At 42.7% G+C, this 16,674-nt stretch overlaps 1 protein-coding gene across 1 annotated transcript in view; it reads left to right on the forward strand.

The window, feature by feature from the left end:
- Positions 1-16,285, forward strand: part of LOC124595882 (dehydrogenase/reductase SDR family member 11-like) — a 38,742-nt gene extending 22,457 nt beyond the window's left edge. Inside the window, exons 3-6 of the mRNA XM_047134789.1 lie at positions 3,143-3,272; positions 8,711-8,840; positions 13,236-13,382; positions 16,042-16,285. Coding sequence (XP_046990745.1) covers positions 3,143-3,272; positions 8,711-8,840; positions 13,236-13,382; positions 16,042-16,080 — 446 coding nt within the window. The 3' untranslated portion in view covers positions 16,081-16,285. The remainder of the gene's footprint in view (positions 1-3,142; positions 3,273-8,710; positions 8,841-13,235; positions 13,383-16,041) is intronic.
- The last annotated feature ends 389 nt before the right edge of the window (positions 16,286-16,674 follow it).

The following is a 16,674-nucleotide window of genomic DNA, read 5'->3' on the forward strand; positions in this document are numbered from 1 at the left end:
GTCGATATCTCGCCTCGTGGAGCAACTGCTTGAGGAACCTTGTCTGAAGATCTCTAGGCTTAACTAAATTTATCAATTTAATGACTGAATCTAAAACACTTTTAAGTTGTGTTGGGACACTCTTCACCACCAGAGCCTCACGCTGCATGAAGCACGGTGTTGAAGCTTCGGACGGGAAATATTATTACAATTTTGCAACAAACCCATTGAATCTTCCCAGTCAGAGCTGGTGCAGCGTCTGTGCAAACAGAAAGACAGCTTGTCTAGGATAGCCAGTTTTGTTCCAATTCGCTGGATATAGAATTATACACATGTGAGGACAGTTCTGTATACGAAGAGAATCGATCAGTAATCGAATCCTCATCAACAAATCATATGTAACTCAGTGACATTTTTCACTTATATAAGTTAACTCGTCAAGCTGTAGTGAGAATGCACGACCGTCGCTTAGGTTTTCATGGACATTGCACTGGATATCTGAAGACACATCATCAATCCGCTGGAAACAGTATCGTTTGACAATGAAATCAAAGAATTTTCCTTCTCGGCGCCATCATCTAACATCGAGTTCACTGTTTTCTTACATGAAGGAAATATTACATTTTCTGTAATAGTATGGGGCTGCATTTTTTCGCTACTATTTCGGCACGTCTGTAACAGGCCACTTGCGCTTTTTCGGAAATATTTGCTCTCCGCTTTGGCTTGCTTTTCTGCTGATGAAATCACTCGGCTAAAATAGTTCTTGTCTTTTCAGATAAGTGACTGTTTGCTATTCAAATGCCTTTCATTTTACTAGAGACCACGGATTCATTGCATTGGTTTTTCTCCACACACGACACATCCTGGTAATAACGAACTGTTTTCAGGTTCAGTGAACTTCAATCCAAAGTATAAATAATTCTCTTGGTATTAACGATATATTCCAGTAGTTTGCACTCCTTCCACGAGATTTAAACTTGCAATCGGATCTTTCTCACTTTTGTTACTGTTACTTGTTTCTGTTACTGAGTCATCTTCAACATTATTCGTTTAAGCAAAAACTTATCCATGCTGAAAAATCGACACATTATTGGACAATGCATACGCCTTTGCAACTAAAAATGAACCTCAAAATATGCCAAAACAAGGTCTGTGCCGCGCGGGGTAGCCGCGTGGTCTCAGGCGCCTTGCCACGGTTCGCGCGGCTCCCCCCGTCGGAGGTTCGAGTTCTCCCTTGGGCATGGGTGTGTGTGTGTGTTGTCCTTAGTGTAAGCTAGTTTAAGTGAGATTAAGTAGTGTGTAAGCCTAGGGACCGATGACCTCAGCAGTTTGGTCGTATAGGAACTTACCACCACCACCAAGGTCTGAGTGGGGACTGCGCGTCTAAAAACAACTTATTGGTGAAGTCAAACTGTGCGCGTGCTAGGCGGAGGCTCTCCTATTATTACTTACTCGTACATTAACCTCTCCTCACTGTTGCCAATCCGTATGTCAGTGTGGCGCAGGAACTTGCTACACTGGAACCATAGAAAGTTGAGAAACACAGTGTGTAGACATAGTTAACTGGGAATTTGTGTTCTGCGCTGTTCAGTAAAGAATCTTCCTCCTGACTGTGGTAGTCAGGTGCCCTGTAAGACCTGTTGGAAGACCACAGGAAACTGCAATTCTCGAGAACCAACTTTGTAGGTAGGCTGTACATAGGCTGTTTAAGTTTTTATGTTGGTAACGCCACGTAGCGCTCTGTGTGAAAATCACTGACTGTGCTGTGTGCAGTCTGTGGCTGGTTGGACTCACTGTTGGAATATTCGCTTGTGTAGTGTTGGGCAGTTGAATGGGAACAGCCCGTAGCGTTGCGCAGTTGGAGGTAAGCCCCCGGCAGTGGTGGATGTGGAGAGAGAAATGGCAGAGTTTTGAGAGGTAACTGTAAGCGGACGATCTGTACGTGTGTCCGCCAGAAAAAGGAAATTTATAAAGATGGTTATCTTGAATTGATAGATACATATGATGACTTTTGAACGTTATTAAGGTAAATACATTGTTTGTTCTCTATCAAAATCTTTCATTTGCGAACTATGCCTATCAGTAGTTAGTGCCTTCAGTAGTTAGAATCTTTTATTTAGCTGGCAGTATTGCCGCTCGCTGTATTGCAGTAGTTCGAGTAACGAAGATTTTTGTGAGGTAAGTGATTCATGAAAGGTATAGGCCATTCTTTTGTAGGGATTATTGAAAGTCAGATTGCGTTGCGCTAAAAATATTGTGTGTCAGTTTAGTGAACAGAATAAGTAAAGAGAAAACCGTTTGAGTACGTTCAGTTTTACTCAGCTGTCTCTGTATCAAATAACGTAGAAATTTACCAGCACAGTCATTCATAATTTTCCAAAGGGGACGTTTCATAACTTCTGGATCACCTGAAATCATGGTGTTGGGAGCTATTGAATCCGCCAGTAGGACGGAACTGCTAATTGTTGAAGGCGGCCTGTACGGTCGCTAGTATGTTGCCATACCATTCATGATCACCAAGGTAAGCAAGACGCAATACAGCAGTTCACACCACATTTGGACTGGGTTGCCTGGCCCCCTGATTCATCATCCGTAGAGCATGTCTGGTATCAGTGTCCACCGAGCAGTCTTCAAGAACTGACACAGCAGTAGGTTCAGGCACGACAGGAAACATCTAATCATCTAGTACGTTTATTCTCTATGTTTCCGTTACTTCTTTTACGGATATACTTTATGTACTTTTCCTATTACTTTTACATTCTGGATCTGGCGTACTCATCAGTTCTTCCATATTTCCTGTACCACTCTTATGCTGTTTTTTTCTTTCCGTATTGTGTTTTCAAAGACGCACTGCCAGTGTATTCTGGTGCCGAGTGAGATGTCGCAGTGATTCCCACTCGGAAGAGGTATGGATAGTGTCCCCATCCGGCCATCCAGATTTAAGCTTTATGCACTGTTTTTATTTTTATTTTTTATCTATTAATGGGAAAGCAAAACGGCACTTTTGAGGGGACTGGGGGACTTGGAATACAATTTTAGAAATTTACTGAAAGGACGGAAACTAGAAGAATTCCTAATGCTAGTGAACGAAACGTAAGTTACGATATTGCTTCTTTCATGTGAACATTCAGCCTATGAAAACCGCTATTCTTTGTGTTTGCAGCCGGTAAGACACAAGACTGGAAGCGCATCCTGGATGTGAACGTGTTGGGTCTGAGCATCTGCACCAGGGAGGCGGTGCAGGACATGCTGAGGAGAGGCGTCGACGACGGCTTCATCATCCACATCAGCAGGTAGGGCTCAGTACAACAAGTACGTAACGTCTTAGCCGACTTCCCTTCTGTTACGTGGTATAAGTGCGACTTATTGATTTTACTATCTTTATCAAAGAATTCAATTTTCAAGTTTCCATCCAGCTGATGTCCCTCCAAAATGTCGCCATTTATGAGTTCATGTTTCTAAACATCTTACTTTCTGAACCTTTTAGAAACGCCACGCATCTTAAATCTTGGCGTTTAGGTGGCAAGCTACATGTGCTTTGCTTTGCTTAAGGAGACGCGCTGCATCCTTGTCTTGGGCCTTTCTTAATCCGAGCACTTCCCTCCTGGTCTTCCATAGTTATTGTTCTCTGATAAGCCCTGCTGAACCCGCAGGACAGAACAGATGGTATAAATTGTAGAAAGGGGCCAAAATAAGGGGTTGTCAGTTACACTCGAACATAAAACTGTATTATTTGATCAAACATTACAGGGGCCCAAAAAGATTTTTTTTAAACATACAGATATAATCTTTGGGACTTAATTACCAGCTGAAAGGCACTTTAATTTTAAAAAAAGCTGAAGGCCAATAACTTAAAACGCAAGCATAATCAGAAATTTAAAAGGCATGCCTTACCTTTACAACAATTCTTTATTTAGGCTGAAGGCCCAAAGAATCTGAGATTTTCAGATCAAACAATTTGAATTCAAAATCGGCTGGAAAACCAACACTTAAGGCTAAACAACATTAATTTTAAAAAAATACAAAGGCCTTATGTAAAACAGTTCTTAATTAGGCAAAACTCAACCAAAACAGAATTTTAAAAGGCAAAGCCTTTTCTTAAGACAGTTCTTTAAGTAGGCTGAAGGCCCAAAGAATCAGACACTTCAAGAGTAAACAAGTTAAATTCAAATCGGCTGAAGGCCTAACACTTAAAACTTCATAATATTAATTTTTTTAATACCAAAGGCGTTACGTGAAACAGTTCTTTGAAATAGGCTGAAGGTCTTAAGAGCAAAACAACTCAAACTCAAAATCGGCTGAAGGCCCAACACTTAAAATTCAACAACATTAAAACCTTTAAAATGCCAAAGGTCTTACGTCAAACAGCTCTTTAAATTAGGCTGAGGGCCTAAAGAATCTTACGCCCTAAGGGCAAAAAACTCTTAATTTAAAAAGAATCGGCTAGAAGCCATACAAGTACAAACAACAAGAACAAATAAAAAAAGGTAGTACACCCAATGGCACTCAGATGTTCGAGGGTCGGCCTGGAATTCAAACACTAGCGCTCGCTTAGGTGAGACAGGCAGTCGGGCCAATCATTCACGATCCGACGACAACCCAACCGACCGACAGTCAACGGACCCTCCGACAAGATAACTTCCACCTCACCCGACCAGGGCACAACAGGGAGTTCAACAGAACAACATAGAAGATATTGGCGCCCACAACCAATCATATATGGAGCTGTCAAACTACGCATCGTGCTGGACAGCAACAACACGATGAGAAAACTACACTGCCTGAAATTTACGTCAACGGTCAGGGCAGGTAACCGCAACGTTAACGGCCACAAGGCAGAAGATTCCGCTGGTGCACTTCAATTCAAATAACCAAAAGCACTGAAACTCCACCAGAGGGGGGCTAGAATTTTCCAACCTGAAAACCACGTTGTTGCTTGCGGGAATATCCCAACAGCCGACAACGAACTCCAAACGACACAATGTGAACAGTCTTGACTTGCTGGTAGATTAAATCAAAACTCTACTTTCGTGTTCAGGGTCGGTAAGCCACGGACCTTGTAGCAATGGGAACAGCCCCACACACTCCGTCACAGCATAGAGACCGCCAGTGGCTCCGGTCAAACTACGTCTGGCGGAGAATTCCTTGCTGCTCCACGCTACCAGACCGACTGGTCGCACACCGCCCAGCCGGAAACTATAAACGCCAGTCAAAGATAGTGCAAGATGGGAATATCGATACACACCGCTGCTGCCACTCGCGGAAGGAGAGGATAACAGCATAATCGCGAGAACCGCGGGAGACTAAACACAGAATCGCAACGAAGGTTTAATCCAGCGCATAGCATGAGCCAACCACGGCTCATTCTCTCTTGATCCTTGTACGACAGCGCTTCAAAAAGTGACTTACACATTATTATGGCAAGCAAAATAACTTTCATTGAATTCTTAATTTTTCTTCAAGTGACACAGACAAATGACGCTATTTTTCAACGTAGTCACCAAGTTCTTTTAAACAACGGTCGGAACGTTCTCTCAGTCGTTAACTTCCTCGACGATAGAGATCTGCTCCTTGGTCACGGAGAAGTTCGAGAACCTGTGTGTGAAAGTGTTCACCACCGGAAGATTTAAGATTCCCGTGAATCACTTCCTCGGCTGCCTGGGCACAGACGTCTTTCGTCGTTGTCGATGGCCTTCTCTTCCGATCAGCATCAGCCACATCTGTGCGGCCTTGTCAAATAGCACAATTTCATTACGGCTGCACACGAATTGCGTATGGTTCATACACAGCCAGAATTTCAAGGGTTATCTCTGTGCAAGATACCGTTTTCACTCAAGAATCGCACTGTTCCACGTACTTCATTGTTGTAGTACGTATCTAGTAAGTGCGACATTTCACTCCCCAATTGTGGTTCACCTGTTATCCGTATCGTACCAGAACTGTGTCTGGAGGAAAGCCAGAATACGTACTCTCTTTTGACAGTGCGTCACTCTTGATTTTGATCTTAGCGTGTGACGACATGTGTGTACATTGTTGAATGACATTCTGTAGTTCCAGAAATTCTATGAAAGTGCTTTTTCTTAGGCCTAGTCTCCATTATGGAGCCTAGATCACAACCATCTCTGCTGCCTTCACATTTACAGAAGCAACCTGATTGACTTCATGCAAATCCTCAGTTTCCTTCTATCTTTCTTTATTCTTCTTTCATTCCCCATTGGAAAAGGGGGGACGGGGGACTGCCTTAAAGCAATTCTCTTCACCCGTATGAATTCAAAGTTACAGTGTGGAGACTGAACATACAGAAAAATATTGACAGTAGACAACGAAATCTGGATGTGGTGATGAAGATTTCAGTGGCGATTAATGCGGCGTTGTTGTTTTGCTGCTAACGATGCGGACAGATGCTGTTGAATTTTATGGGAGAGATTTTCAGAACCAGTATTACCAGCTCCGGGTAAAGCAGGAGTATAGAAAGGGGTTGCCAGGTGAGTGGAGCTGAGAGGAGCAAGTGACTGGTTTTCAAAGCCATTTCTTTTTTTAAAGAAGGAAGCATTTATCGGTGAACATGCAAGGGTTGAATAGAAGGGGTAGAATCTGGTGTGCATTGGAGGAGATTGGCTGCAATAGGATGAAATGTACAGCACATTGTTAAGTGTGAGAGGAATTTTACGAGGGTATCTACTTTGGTGAAAATGAAGTGAGAGTGGTTTTGGGAACTCTAGCTGTGGCATTGACACAGAATGTAGAGCGGACATCCAGTTGAATTTTTAGGATAAGTTTGGGGTGCTCAAAATGGTGGATATTTCATAGGAGTGATGAAAAAGTATTTGATGTCTACAGAAGTCGGTTAGGGACGTAGGTAGTTGGCTGGGTGCAGCGACGTGTCAGTGGGGCAGGTAGGGACTTGGGGACAGGAAGTTTGGATATGGTGACAAGGGTTGTAGTCTTAAATTGTAGAAAGAGATTCTTGGAAGATTCTAGTCGTGTCAAATGTGATTCTGTAACTCGCGTGTGCAACACAACTCCATTCTTCTCTCTCTTCGACATTGAAGGTGAGATGTTATGCGCTCTCTGCCGTGGACCACTGCACGCAGGGATTATAGCACATTGTGTGATGAAACTATCCGGACACTCCTATGTAATGTGGAATTGACCACTAGATGCCATGAGAGGTGGATCCGTCAATATAAAAGAAGATGAGCAGTACGTGTTGTCATTAAGGAAGGAGTAACAACAGGATGGGTCTGTCAGGCGAGCTCAGTCATTTCGAACAAGGACTGGTCATTGGATGTCACCTGAGTAACAGATCCATCAGGGACATATCAACCCTTCTAAAGTTGCCCAAGTGCACTGCTGATGTTGTGACTGTGAAGCATTAATGAAAAGAAACAACCACGAATAGACAGACCTAGCTTAGTGCGGACAGGCAACGTCGAGCATTGCGGAAGGTAGTTGTAAACAAAAAGGCATGAAATTGGAGGAAGTGAGTTCCAAAGTACTACCAGCAGCTCATCTAGTACAAGACTGTGCGTAGGGAGTTAAAAAGAATGGGATAGAATGGTCGAGCAGGACCTCAAAAGTCACACATTTCTTTAGTCATTGCTAAGCGACGCTTGAGGAGATGTATAGGGCGACGCCTCCGGAGAGTGGATGACTAGAAACGAGTGATTTGGAGCGATGGATCACACCATGACCTCTGGCATTCCGACGGAAGGTTTCGTGTTAGGTGTTGTAGTGCTGTAGTTACAATAGTGAAATACTGAGGAGGTGGTGTTACGGTATGGGAGAGTTTGTCGTGCTTAGGTTGTAGTCCTGCTACTATGCTCAAAGAAACGGTAAATGGGATATGAACACATTTTATAGTACTGTGTACTGCCTACAGTAGACGAAATATGCGGAGAGGATGATTACATCAGCACGGCAATGGACCCTTTCATAATGCAGCACCTGTGAGGCAATTTTTTGTGGACAATAACATTTCCGAAACGGACTGCCCTGCCTAGAGTGCCGACCTGAACCCAATGGAACACCTCTGGTGTGAGTTAGAACATCGACTTCGCTCCACACCCCGGGTTCCAATATCGCGACCTTCCCTGGTTTCGGCTGTTGAGAGAGAATGGGCTGTTATTCCTCCACCGATATTCAGACTTCTCATTGAAAGTGTCCCCAGCAGTTGAAGACGTCATTGAGGCGCAGGGTGGACACACGATATATAAATGTCTAGTAACAGTGATCCAGGTACTTTTGATCATATAGAATATATCTCATCTCCTTTCTGTCCTGTCAATCAAAATAAGTTACTAAAATTTCATCAATAAGTCTTTACTTTTCGGTGTACCTATGCTAATCTTTAATCGTAGAGACAAAATTACTGGCTAACACCACAGTCATCTCTTGTCTTCACGTCACTGTTCTTTGTCGCCGCGCGGAGTGGCCGCGCGGTTAGAGGCACCATGTATGAATCGCATGGCCCCTTCCGCCGGAGGTTCGAGTCCTCCCTCGGGCATGGCTGTGTGTGTTGTCCTTAGCGTAAGTTAGTTTAAGTAGTGTGTAAGTCTAGGGACCGATAACCTCAGCAGTTTGGTCACTTAGGGATTCACACACACTTGAACATACTTGTTCTTTGTCCTGACCGTTCTACCTGCAATCTCTTACTGAATTTATGCGTCGTAGGCTATTATAGCAAACACAAAGACTCGCCACTTACATGCGACGCCCTCTGTGTTCGCAGTATTGTGGCGCACAATCCTCCAATAGCCGCCTACCTGTCGATGTACACAGCGAGCAAGCACGCCGTGAAGACGCTGCTGGATGGACTCCGGAAGGACCTGGTTGCCAGGAAGAGCAAGATTCGCGTTGGGGTGAGTTCTTAATCACAAACTAGTCATCGCAGTCGACCGTTATATTTCCACATTAGGTACCACCGTTCCATCATCATCCCTGCTAAAGGCTCCTTACATATCTGGTATATTCCACTCATCAAACAATAAGCCTAAAACAAGGTCTTCATTTTAAATATCATTCATATTAACGGTTATCTAGCGAGTGCAATTAATGGGACAGGATTTTCTAGTCTGGTGTGTAGTGTTTTGTTACTTTTACAGACTCTTTTTCTATCCCATCCCCTTCTATAAGTTCTCCATAAAACTCATTTTTGACGAAAGAAGACTTCATCTCTTCAGTAAACCGAGGAACGAGGAAAGGTCACCGTGTTCTAAAAAATGGTTAAAATGGGTCTGAGCACTATGGGACTTAACAGCTGTGGTCATCAGTCCCCTAGAACTTAGAACTACTTAAACCTAACTAACCTAAGGATATCAAACACATCCATGCCCGAGGCAGGATTCGAGCCTGCGACCGTAGCAGTCGCGCGGTTCCGGACTGCGCGCCTAGAACCACGAGACCACCACGGCCGGCTTACCGTGTTCTATTCCAATGAACTGACTCTCCCGACTTACGACTAATCGGGGTAACAGGATGTATGCAGTAGGCTGCCAACGTAAGTGGAGACCAAATGACTGCCGTTATAAACGGTTCCCTTCTTTATGATCACTATGAGGAAGTTAGGGCAATCTCTTATCCTGGGGTTGTGAAATGTACCCAAAAGGTGGATGAATCTCACTGAAAATCAACGTCATGAGAAGGCGGAAACCAAAGAGAAACCACCGCATTAAAGATATTAGGGATATCACAAGTTCTGTAGCCAAATGGATACAAAGAAGGAAATAAATCAGACCACCGACCATGGTAATCGCAGTCCATGAGAAGCAGCCACAACAAGGTTTCTCAGGTCCACATTAAGCGAAATCCTTGAAAAACGGAAAGTAGTAGAAAATTTAAAATTGCAACATGGAATGCAATAATTCCACTTTAGCTGCAAAAACAGAAGAATTAAATTCTGGAAAACTAGAAAAATTAAGATGCTGAACTAGATGTGTTAGATGTATCAGAAACTGCAAAGGTATTTGTACTGGAAAGAAAAATCTGTATCAAGTGATGTAGCAATTCCCTACCTGTTTATGGAAAATGGAAGAACAGAGTGATTAATACCTACCATGTTAAAGATCGACTAAAGGTTTCTCCAGTACACCTATGCACAATACAACATATAGTGAACAATAGGGAGTAGAAGATAAGCACGATCAAATAGGAGAACTTCTAGGAATAACAAATAAAAACATCAGTGTTATGGTAATAGGTGTCTCCAATGTTTGGACAGCTGCCTCAGTCCAGAATGGGTTGGCAAATTTTTGTTGGGGTTGCTTGGGGGAGGAGAACAAACAGCGAGGTCATTGGTCTCATCGCATCAGGGGAGGATGGGGAAGGAAGTCGGCCGTGCCCTTTCAAAGGAACCATCCCGGCATTTGCCTGGAGTGATTTGGGAAATCACGGAAAACCTAAGTCAGGATGATCGGACGCGGGATTGAACCGTCGTCCTTTCGAATGCGAGTCCAGTGTGCTAACCACTGCGCCACCTCGCTCGGTAGGCAAATTCGGGATGGAAAACATGAATAGTAGAGGCGAAAGGCTATAAGAGTTCTGTGAAGACTGTGAAACGATCCTGACGAACACATTCAAAATTCCTAACAGAAGACGGTATCTACAGACAGCACCAGGAGATAGTGCTAGATACCAAATAGATTATATTCTAGACAACCGCAGATATAAAAGCCAAATACAATCTAGGCATTCATTGCCTGGTTTTGACATGACTAGTAGTTATAGCCATGTGCAATTTATATTTAAATAGGAACAAAATATAACTGGGACTCAAAGGTATAGAGAAAGACTAAAGATTAAAGATATAGTTCATAGTGGAGGCGGATGAGGCATTTCAGGAAAATGTAAGCTGGTAGGAAATAAAATGTTTAAGGAGAAATCAAAAATTTTCCTTCAGTGGTCACACAGTCCAGAATCGGTGTGGCATTTAGGCAGAATTCGCCGTGGGCAATGAGGCAATCATCCCACCAACGCGCCAAGTTGAAGATACCAGTTTGGTAAAACATAGGGCCATTTTTCTTATTTTTTGCCGTTTCTACATCTTGAGTGCCTTTTACGTTTGGGTGTTAAACCAAAAAAAAAAAAAAAAAAAAAAAATCTGTGCACTTGCAAAATGTCGAACCCATCCTTAATTATCGTCTTTTAATGTTTATGTGTGTGAGAAACGTAGGGACGAAGTGGTGCCCAAATGAAATGGAACAATTTTTTAAACTTACTTATTCACATTTTAAGCACAAACCTTCAAACCACTTCAAAGTACTATCCACTTGCATTAATACACTTGCCTGATCTGTTATTCCATTTTTCAAAACATTGTTTAAATTCAATCTTTTGTGATGCCTGACAGCGTCTCCATCGTGTTTTTCTTCACTTCAGCAACATCAGCAAAATGCTTTCATTTCATGTCTCTTTTCATTCTAGGAAACAAAAAATGTCGTACGGGGAAGGTTGGGTGAGTATGAGGGGTAAAACACGGATCAGACCTTTTTGGCCAAGAATTGTAGCACAGATAGGGCTGTATGAGTAGTGGCATTGTCATGATGGAAAAATCAGTCACCTGACTGCCACAAAATAGGCAATCAGACAGCTTCCACCTCACACAGTTGGGCAATCTTTTCAAAACTTCCAAGTAGAAAGCCTGAATGGGCGATTCCTCTCTCATCGAAAAAACAAATCAGCATTGTCTTAATGTTTGATTTCACCTGGCGAGCTTTCTTGGGGCAAGGCGAACTTGAAGTTTTCCAGTGGTTTGACTGTTGCTTTGATTCAAAATCGTAAGCAAAGCACCAAGTTTCTTCACCTGTGATAATTTTCGAAAAAAAGGTTTGGATCATTTCGGGATCCGTCTTTCGAAGCACAGCATGCTTCCACGCGATCTTGTTATTGTTCAGCAGGCAGCAGTCGTGGCACGAATTTGGCAACCACCCTTTTCATTCCCAGATCTTCCATCACAGTTTGGTGCATTGACCTCCACTTCTGACAGCTCCACAGTATCTTCAATGGCCCGTCGTCGATCATCTTTGACGACTGCACGAATGTTTTCAACATTTTCATGTGTTCGGGCTGTGGAAGGATGACCAGAGTGACTTTTGTCATCAGTCGACATTTCACAATTTTTGAAATGGGAAAACCACTCATAAACTTGAGTTTCCCACACAGCAGCGTCCTTGGACACTGATTTTAAAGTTTCGAGAGTTTCCATCGACTCTTTACGAGCAAGGAGTAGAATTTCACCTCCGCACGCTGTTCATGAAAATCAGCGGTTGCTAAAACGATAACCATACAAAATATTAGTTACTATAAACTCTGCCGAAACTAGTCCAGACCTCCTTGAGCCACGGCGCTCGGCTTAATGACTCTGGAATATTCGCTCCATGCGCTCTTAGCGGCAAAACGCAGTACTACAAAAGCTCAGCCTAGAAAAAAAGTTAGTTCCGTTTCTTTTGGGTACTCCATCGTGTGTCTTCCTGACAATTTCTGATAGCTGATGTAATGTTTTTACTAATCCGTCACTCAATTTAATCCGCTAATATTTGTCATGAAATACCGGGCGATCAAAAAGTCAGTATAAATTTGAAAACTGGTTAAATCACGGAATAATGTAGATAGAGAGGTACAAATTGACACACATGCTTGGAATGACATGGGGTTTTATTAGAACCAAACAAATACAAACGTTCAAAAAATGTGCGACAGATGGCGCTTCATCTGATCAGAATAGCAATAATTAGCATAACAAAGTAAGACAAAGCAAAGATGATGTTCTTTACAGGAAATGCTCAATATGTCCACCATCATTCCTCAATAATAACTGTAGTCGAGGAATAATGTTGTGAACAGCACTGTAAAGCATGTCCGGTGTTATGGTGAAGCATTGGCGTCGGATGTTGCCTTTCAGCATCCCTAGAGATGTCGGTCGATCACGATACACTTGCGACTTCAAGTAACCCCAAAGCCAATAATCGCACGGACTGAGGTCTGGGGACCTGGGTGGCGGCTGAGCACACGATCATCACCAAACGACGCGCGCAAGAGATCTTTCACGCGTCTAGCAATACTTTATTGTTGTTTTTTTTTTGTTCTAATAAAACCCCATGTCATTCCAAGCATGTGTGTCAATTTCTACCTCTCTCTCTACATTATTCCGTGGTTTATTAAGTTTTCAAATTTATACTGACTTTTTGATCACCCGGTATAATTGCACATATGAAGAGTCAGAGACAAGCCCCAAATTAATGCACCATCTTTCAAAACAGGAAGTTTCTCCAGGAGCCGTGAGGACAGAGTTTCTCACGAACTTCGATGGTCTTCCTCCGAACCTTTACGACACGATTCCGTGCCTGGAGTCTGAAGACGTCGCGGAGGCCGTTGTCTACATGCTGTCGCAGCCCCCACGAGTCCAGGTAAGCATTCGGCATGATGCGCAGGACATGAACCATGAGCTTATAGACGGAAACTTGTAGATCAACTCTTTTGACTGTTAGCGCTGCTCATAACTTCCTTCATACGTATAGACCACACAAGCAACACAAATTTCCGAAACGCATGGAAAATGGGTTCAGTAATTTACAGACTGCGACCATTCGCTCCCTTAGTAAAGGTCTGTACGAACGCATCTGAATATTGTCCGTTCAAACAGAATGCTTTTTTATTTTGCTCATCTCCATGGTGGGTTCTTATTTTCTTTATAGAAAATTTAATTTCAGTTATCTGAGAACATAACCCCTTTTAGAAAGGATTACAGTACAGTAGGAAAAAAAAATTGCTTTCTTGATTCCATATCCACAAAACAAAACGGTTGCACGCGCTTGTATGTCGTATTTCGGCTCTCGAGCTGGAATTCATCCAGGGCAAAAATTTCTGTTTCTTGAAGAGCTATAAAGTGTTTACTGTTACCATTTCTCTTATCTGGTTCTGAATTAATCACAACAGAAAATTTTCATGTTTTTCTTAAATGTAACAAATTATGCAATGTTCGCGCCCCTGTGTGACTTACTTCTAATCATAATCAACATTATATACCGAAGTGACAAACATCACGGGATAGTGATATTCACATATTCAGATGGTCTAGTAACCCGTACACAAGGTTTAAGAAAGGCGATGCGTTGGTGGAGCTGTTATTTTTACTCAAGTGTTTCATGTGAAATGGTTTTCGACGTGATTCTGCCAGCACGACGCGAATTAACAGACATTGAACGCGGAATGGTAGTTGGAACCAGACGCATGGGACATTCCATTTTGGAAATCGTTAGGGAATTTAGTATTCCGAGATCCACAGTGTCAAGAGTGTGCCGAGAATACCAAATTTCAGGCAGTACCTCTCACCGCTTACAACGCAGTGGCCGACGGCCTTCGCTTAACGACTGAGAGCAGCGGCGAAATTTTAAGTTAATACGCTATGGCAGCAGTCGACCGACGCGAGTGCCCTTGCTAACCGTACGGCATGTCTGTACCGCCTCTCCCGGGCCTGCGACCGTAACTTTGGACCCTAGACGACTGGAAAACCGTGGCTTGTCAGATGAAACCGGATTTCAGCTGGTAGGAGCTGATGGTACGGTTCGAATGTGGCTTATACTCCACGAAGCCATGAACACAAGTTGTCAACACGGTATTGTGCAAGCTGGTGGTGGTTCCATAACGGTGTGGACTGTATTTACAAGGAATGGACTCGGTCCTCTGGTCCACCTGAACCGATCATTGACTGCAAATGGTTGTAACCGGTTACTTGGAGACCATTTGCGGCCATTCATGGTTTCCATGTTCCCAAACAACGACGGAATTTTTATTGATGACAGTGCGTCATGTCACAGGCTAGAGTTGTTCATGATTGGTTTGTAGCGCATTATGGACAGTTCAAGCGAATGATTTGGCCACCCAGATCGCCCAACATGAATCCCATCGAACATTTGTGGGGCATAAATGAGAGGACAGTTCGTGCATAAAATCCTGCGCCGGCAACACTTTCGTAATTGTGGACGTCTATAGTGGTAGCATGGCTCAGTATATCTGCAGGGGACGTCTATCGAGTCCATGTCCCGTCGAGTCGCTCTACTGCGCCTGGCAAATGGAGGTCCGACACGGTATTAGGTGGTATCCCACGACTTCTGTCGCCTCAGTGTAAAACAACTTCCGTAGACTGAGCAAACGGACATCAGATCTCTGTTTTCTTCTTCATTTCTAGACCAATCTCTCATTCACTTGCCTTTGACAATGATTTTTGTGTATAGCTCATTCTCCATGGTCCACATATCGACTATTATCGATTCCCCAGTTACTGTTCTATTGACTTAGCTTATCGTAGGTTATTGATTGATCTTTGTTTACCGTAGGGATGCTCGGCCACGACGCCATGAACGTCTCACTGAACTCATCACATTTGGAAAACAATTGTAAATGAGGCTTAAAATTCTCGCAAATGTGACTGACATTGAGTTTAATTTGATTCTGTTAATTCGCCCGACCTCAGACAAAAATTTTGCAGTCAATAAGAACGTAATTGATTCTATTTTTAGACGTCGTATTGTAGGAACATTGGTGGAATGAAAAGTTGTGAGACTTAAACAACCCTGGAGGATTAAAGATGTAGTTGGATAGGCATAATTAATTAATCAGTCAAAATCCCGCTATGATTAAAATCCTTTCCGTCAGTAGCACGATCAGCAACGTCTGAAAGTTCGATTCCTATCTACTTTCAACGAAGATGTCGGTTGCCCTTTACGGTACATAGTGTATCAGCTCCGCGCTATTATGTGCTTGTATTTCTGTGCTGAAGTCATAGTGACTGTTAGACCCTTCCAAACTACATTGCACTCTCCTTAAAGTGATACATAGTTATGGTGACTGATAGAAAAAGTACTTCAGAAAAATATCTGACCTGAGAACAGAAGTTTTGAAGGAAATAGGAACAGGCCGTAGAGAGAGTGACAGGCAAGCCGTGTAACAGAAATATCTATTGCTAGATATTCTTAGAATTCGGTTGTGTTTCCTACGTTTCTTTGCTTATTCACTACTTTTACTCGCTCTTAAACTGGCAATGACTAAATTGTATTTTTGTTTCAGGTTCACGACGTCATTATCTATCCTACTGGCAGCTCATGAGCTCGTCTCTGCTCTTCTGACTTCACCGTTTTCATAAATTTCTTCTGAATAAACGTTTTATATTGTGGATAACTTCTCTCACGTTAAAAAAAATGTATCTCTACATTTCCTTTTTTTCTACGATTTTGCATACTTTTTGGTATTTCATACTGCATGTCCAGAACAAAATCCATGAGACCACTAATAAAGATATTGAAAAGTTTAACCTTTTCCTGTTTACAGACAAAAGCGACGCAGAATACCCTATTCTCTTTTGATACTCATGAAATACTTCATTTTTTTATTTATCACACACAACTAATGAAATAAATACTTAGCAAATAAAGACGACTGTAAATATTTCAGCAATGTTCACTGCGAAGTCATCGAAATTGCTACGGTTCCATATTTTAGTCTTATTAATCAGTGCTATTCCGAAAGAACAGATACCGTCTTCATGTAGTTAAGGCTAACCGGCCATTGACCTTCTTCTTCTGTGCTGGCTGCACACGCGTTGCCCGAACTCTTACGGGACTCTGTAAGATTGTCTGCCGCGAGTAATGAGTGTAATGGGCAGGGCCATTACAAATGTAGTGTGTGGACATTATGTTGGGA

The sequence above is a fragment of the Schistocerca americana genome, chromosome 2 (genome assembly GCF_021461395.2).
Source record: "Schistocerca americana isolate TAMUIC-IGC-003095 chromosome 2, iqSchAmer2.1, whole genome shotgun sequence".
Classification (NCBI taxonomy): domain Eukaryota; kingdom Metazoa; phylum Arthropoda; class Insecta; order Orthoptera; family Acrididae; genus Schistocerca; species Schistocerca americana.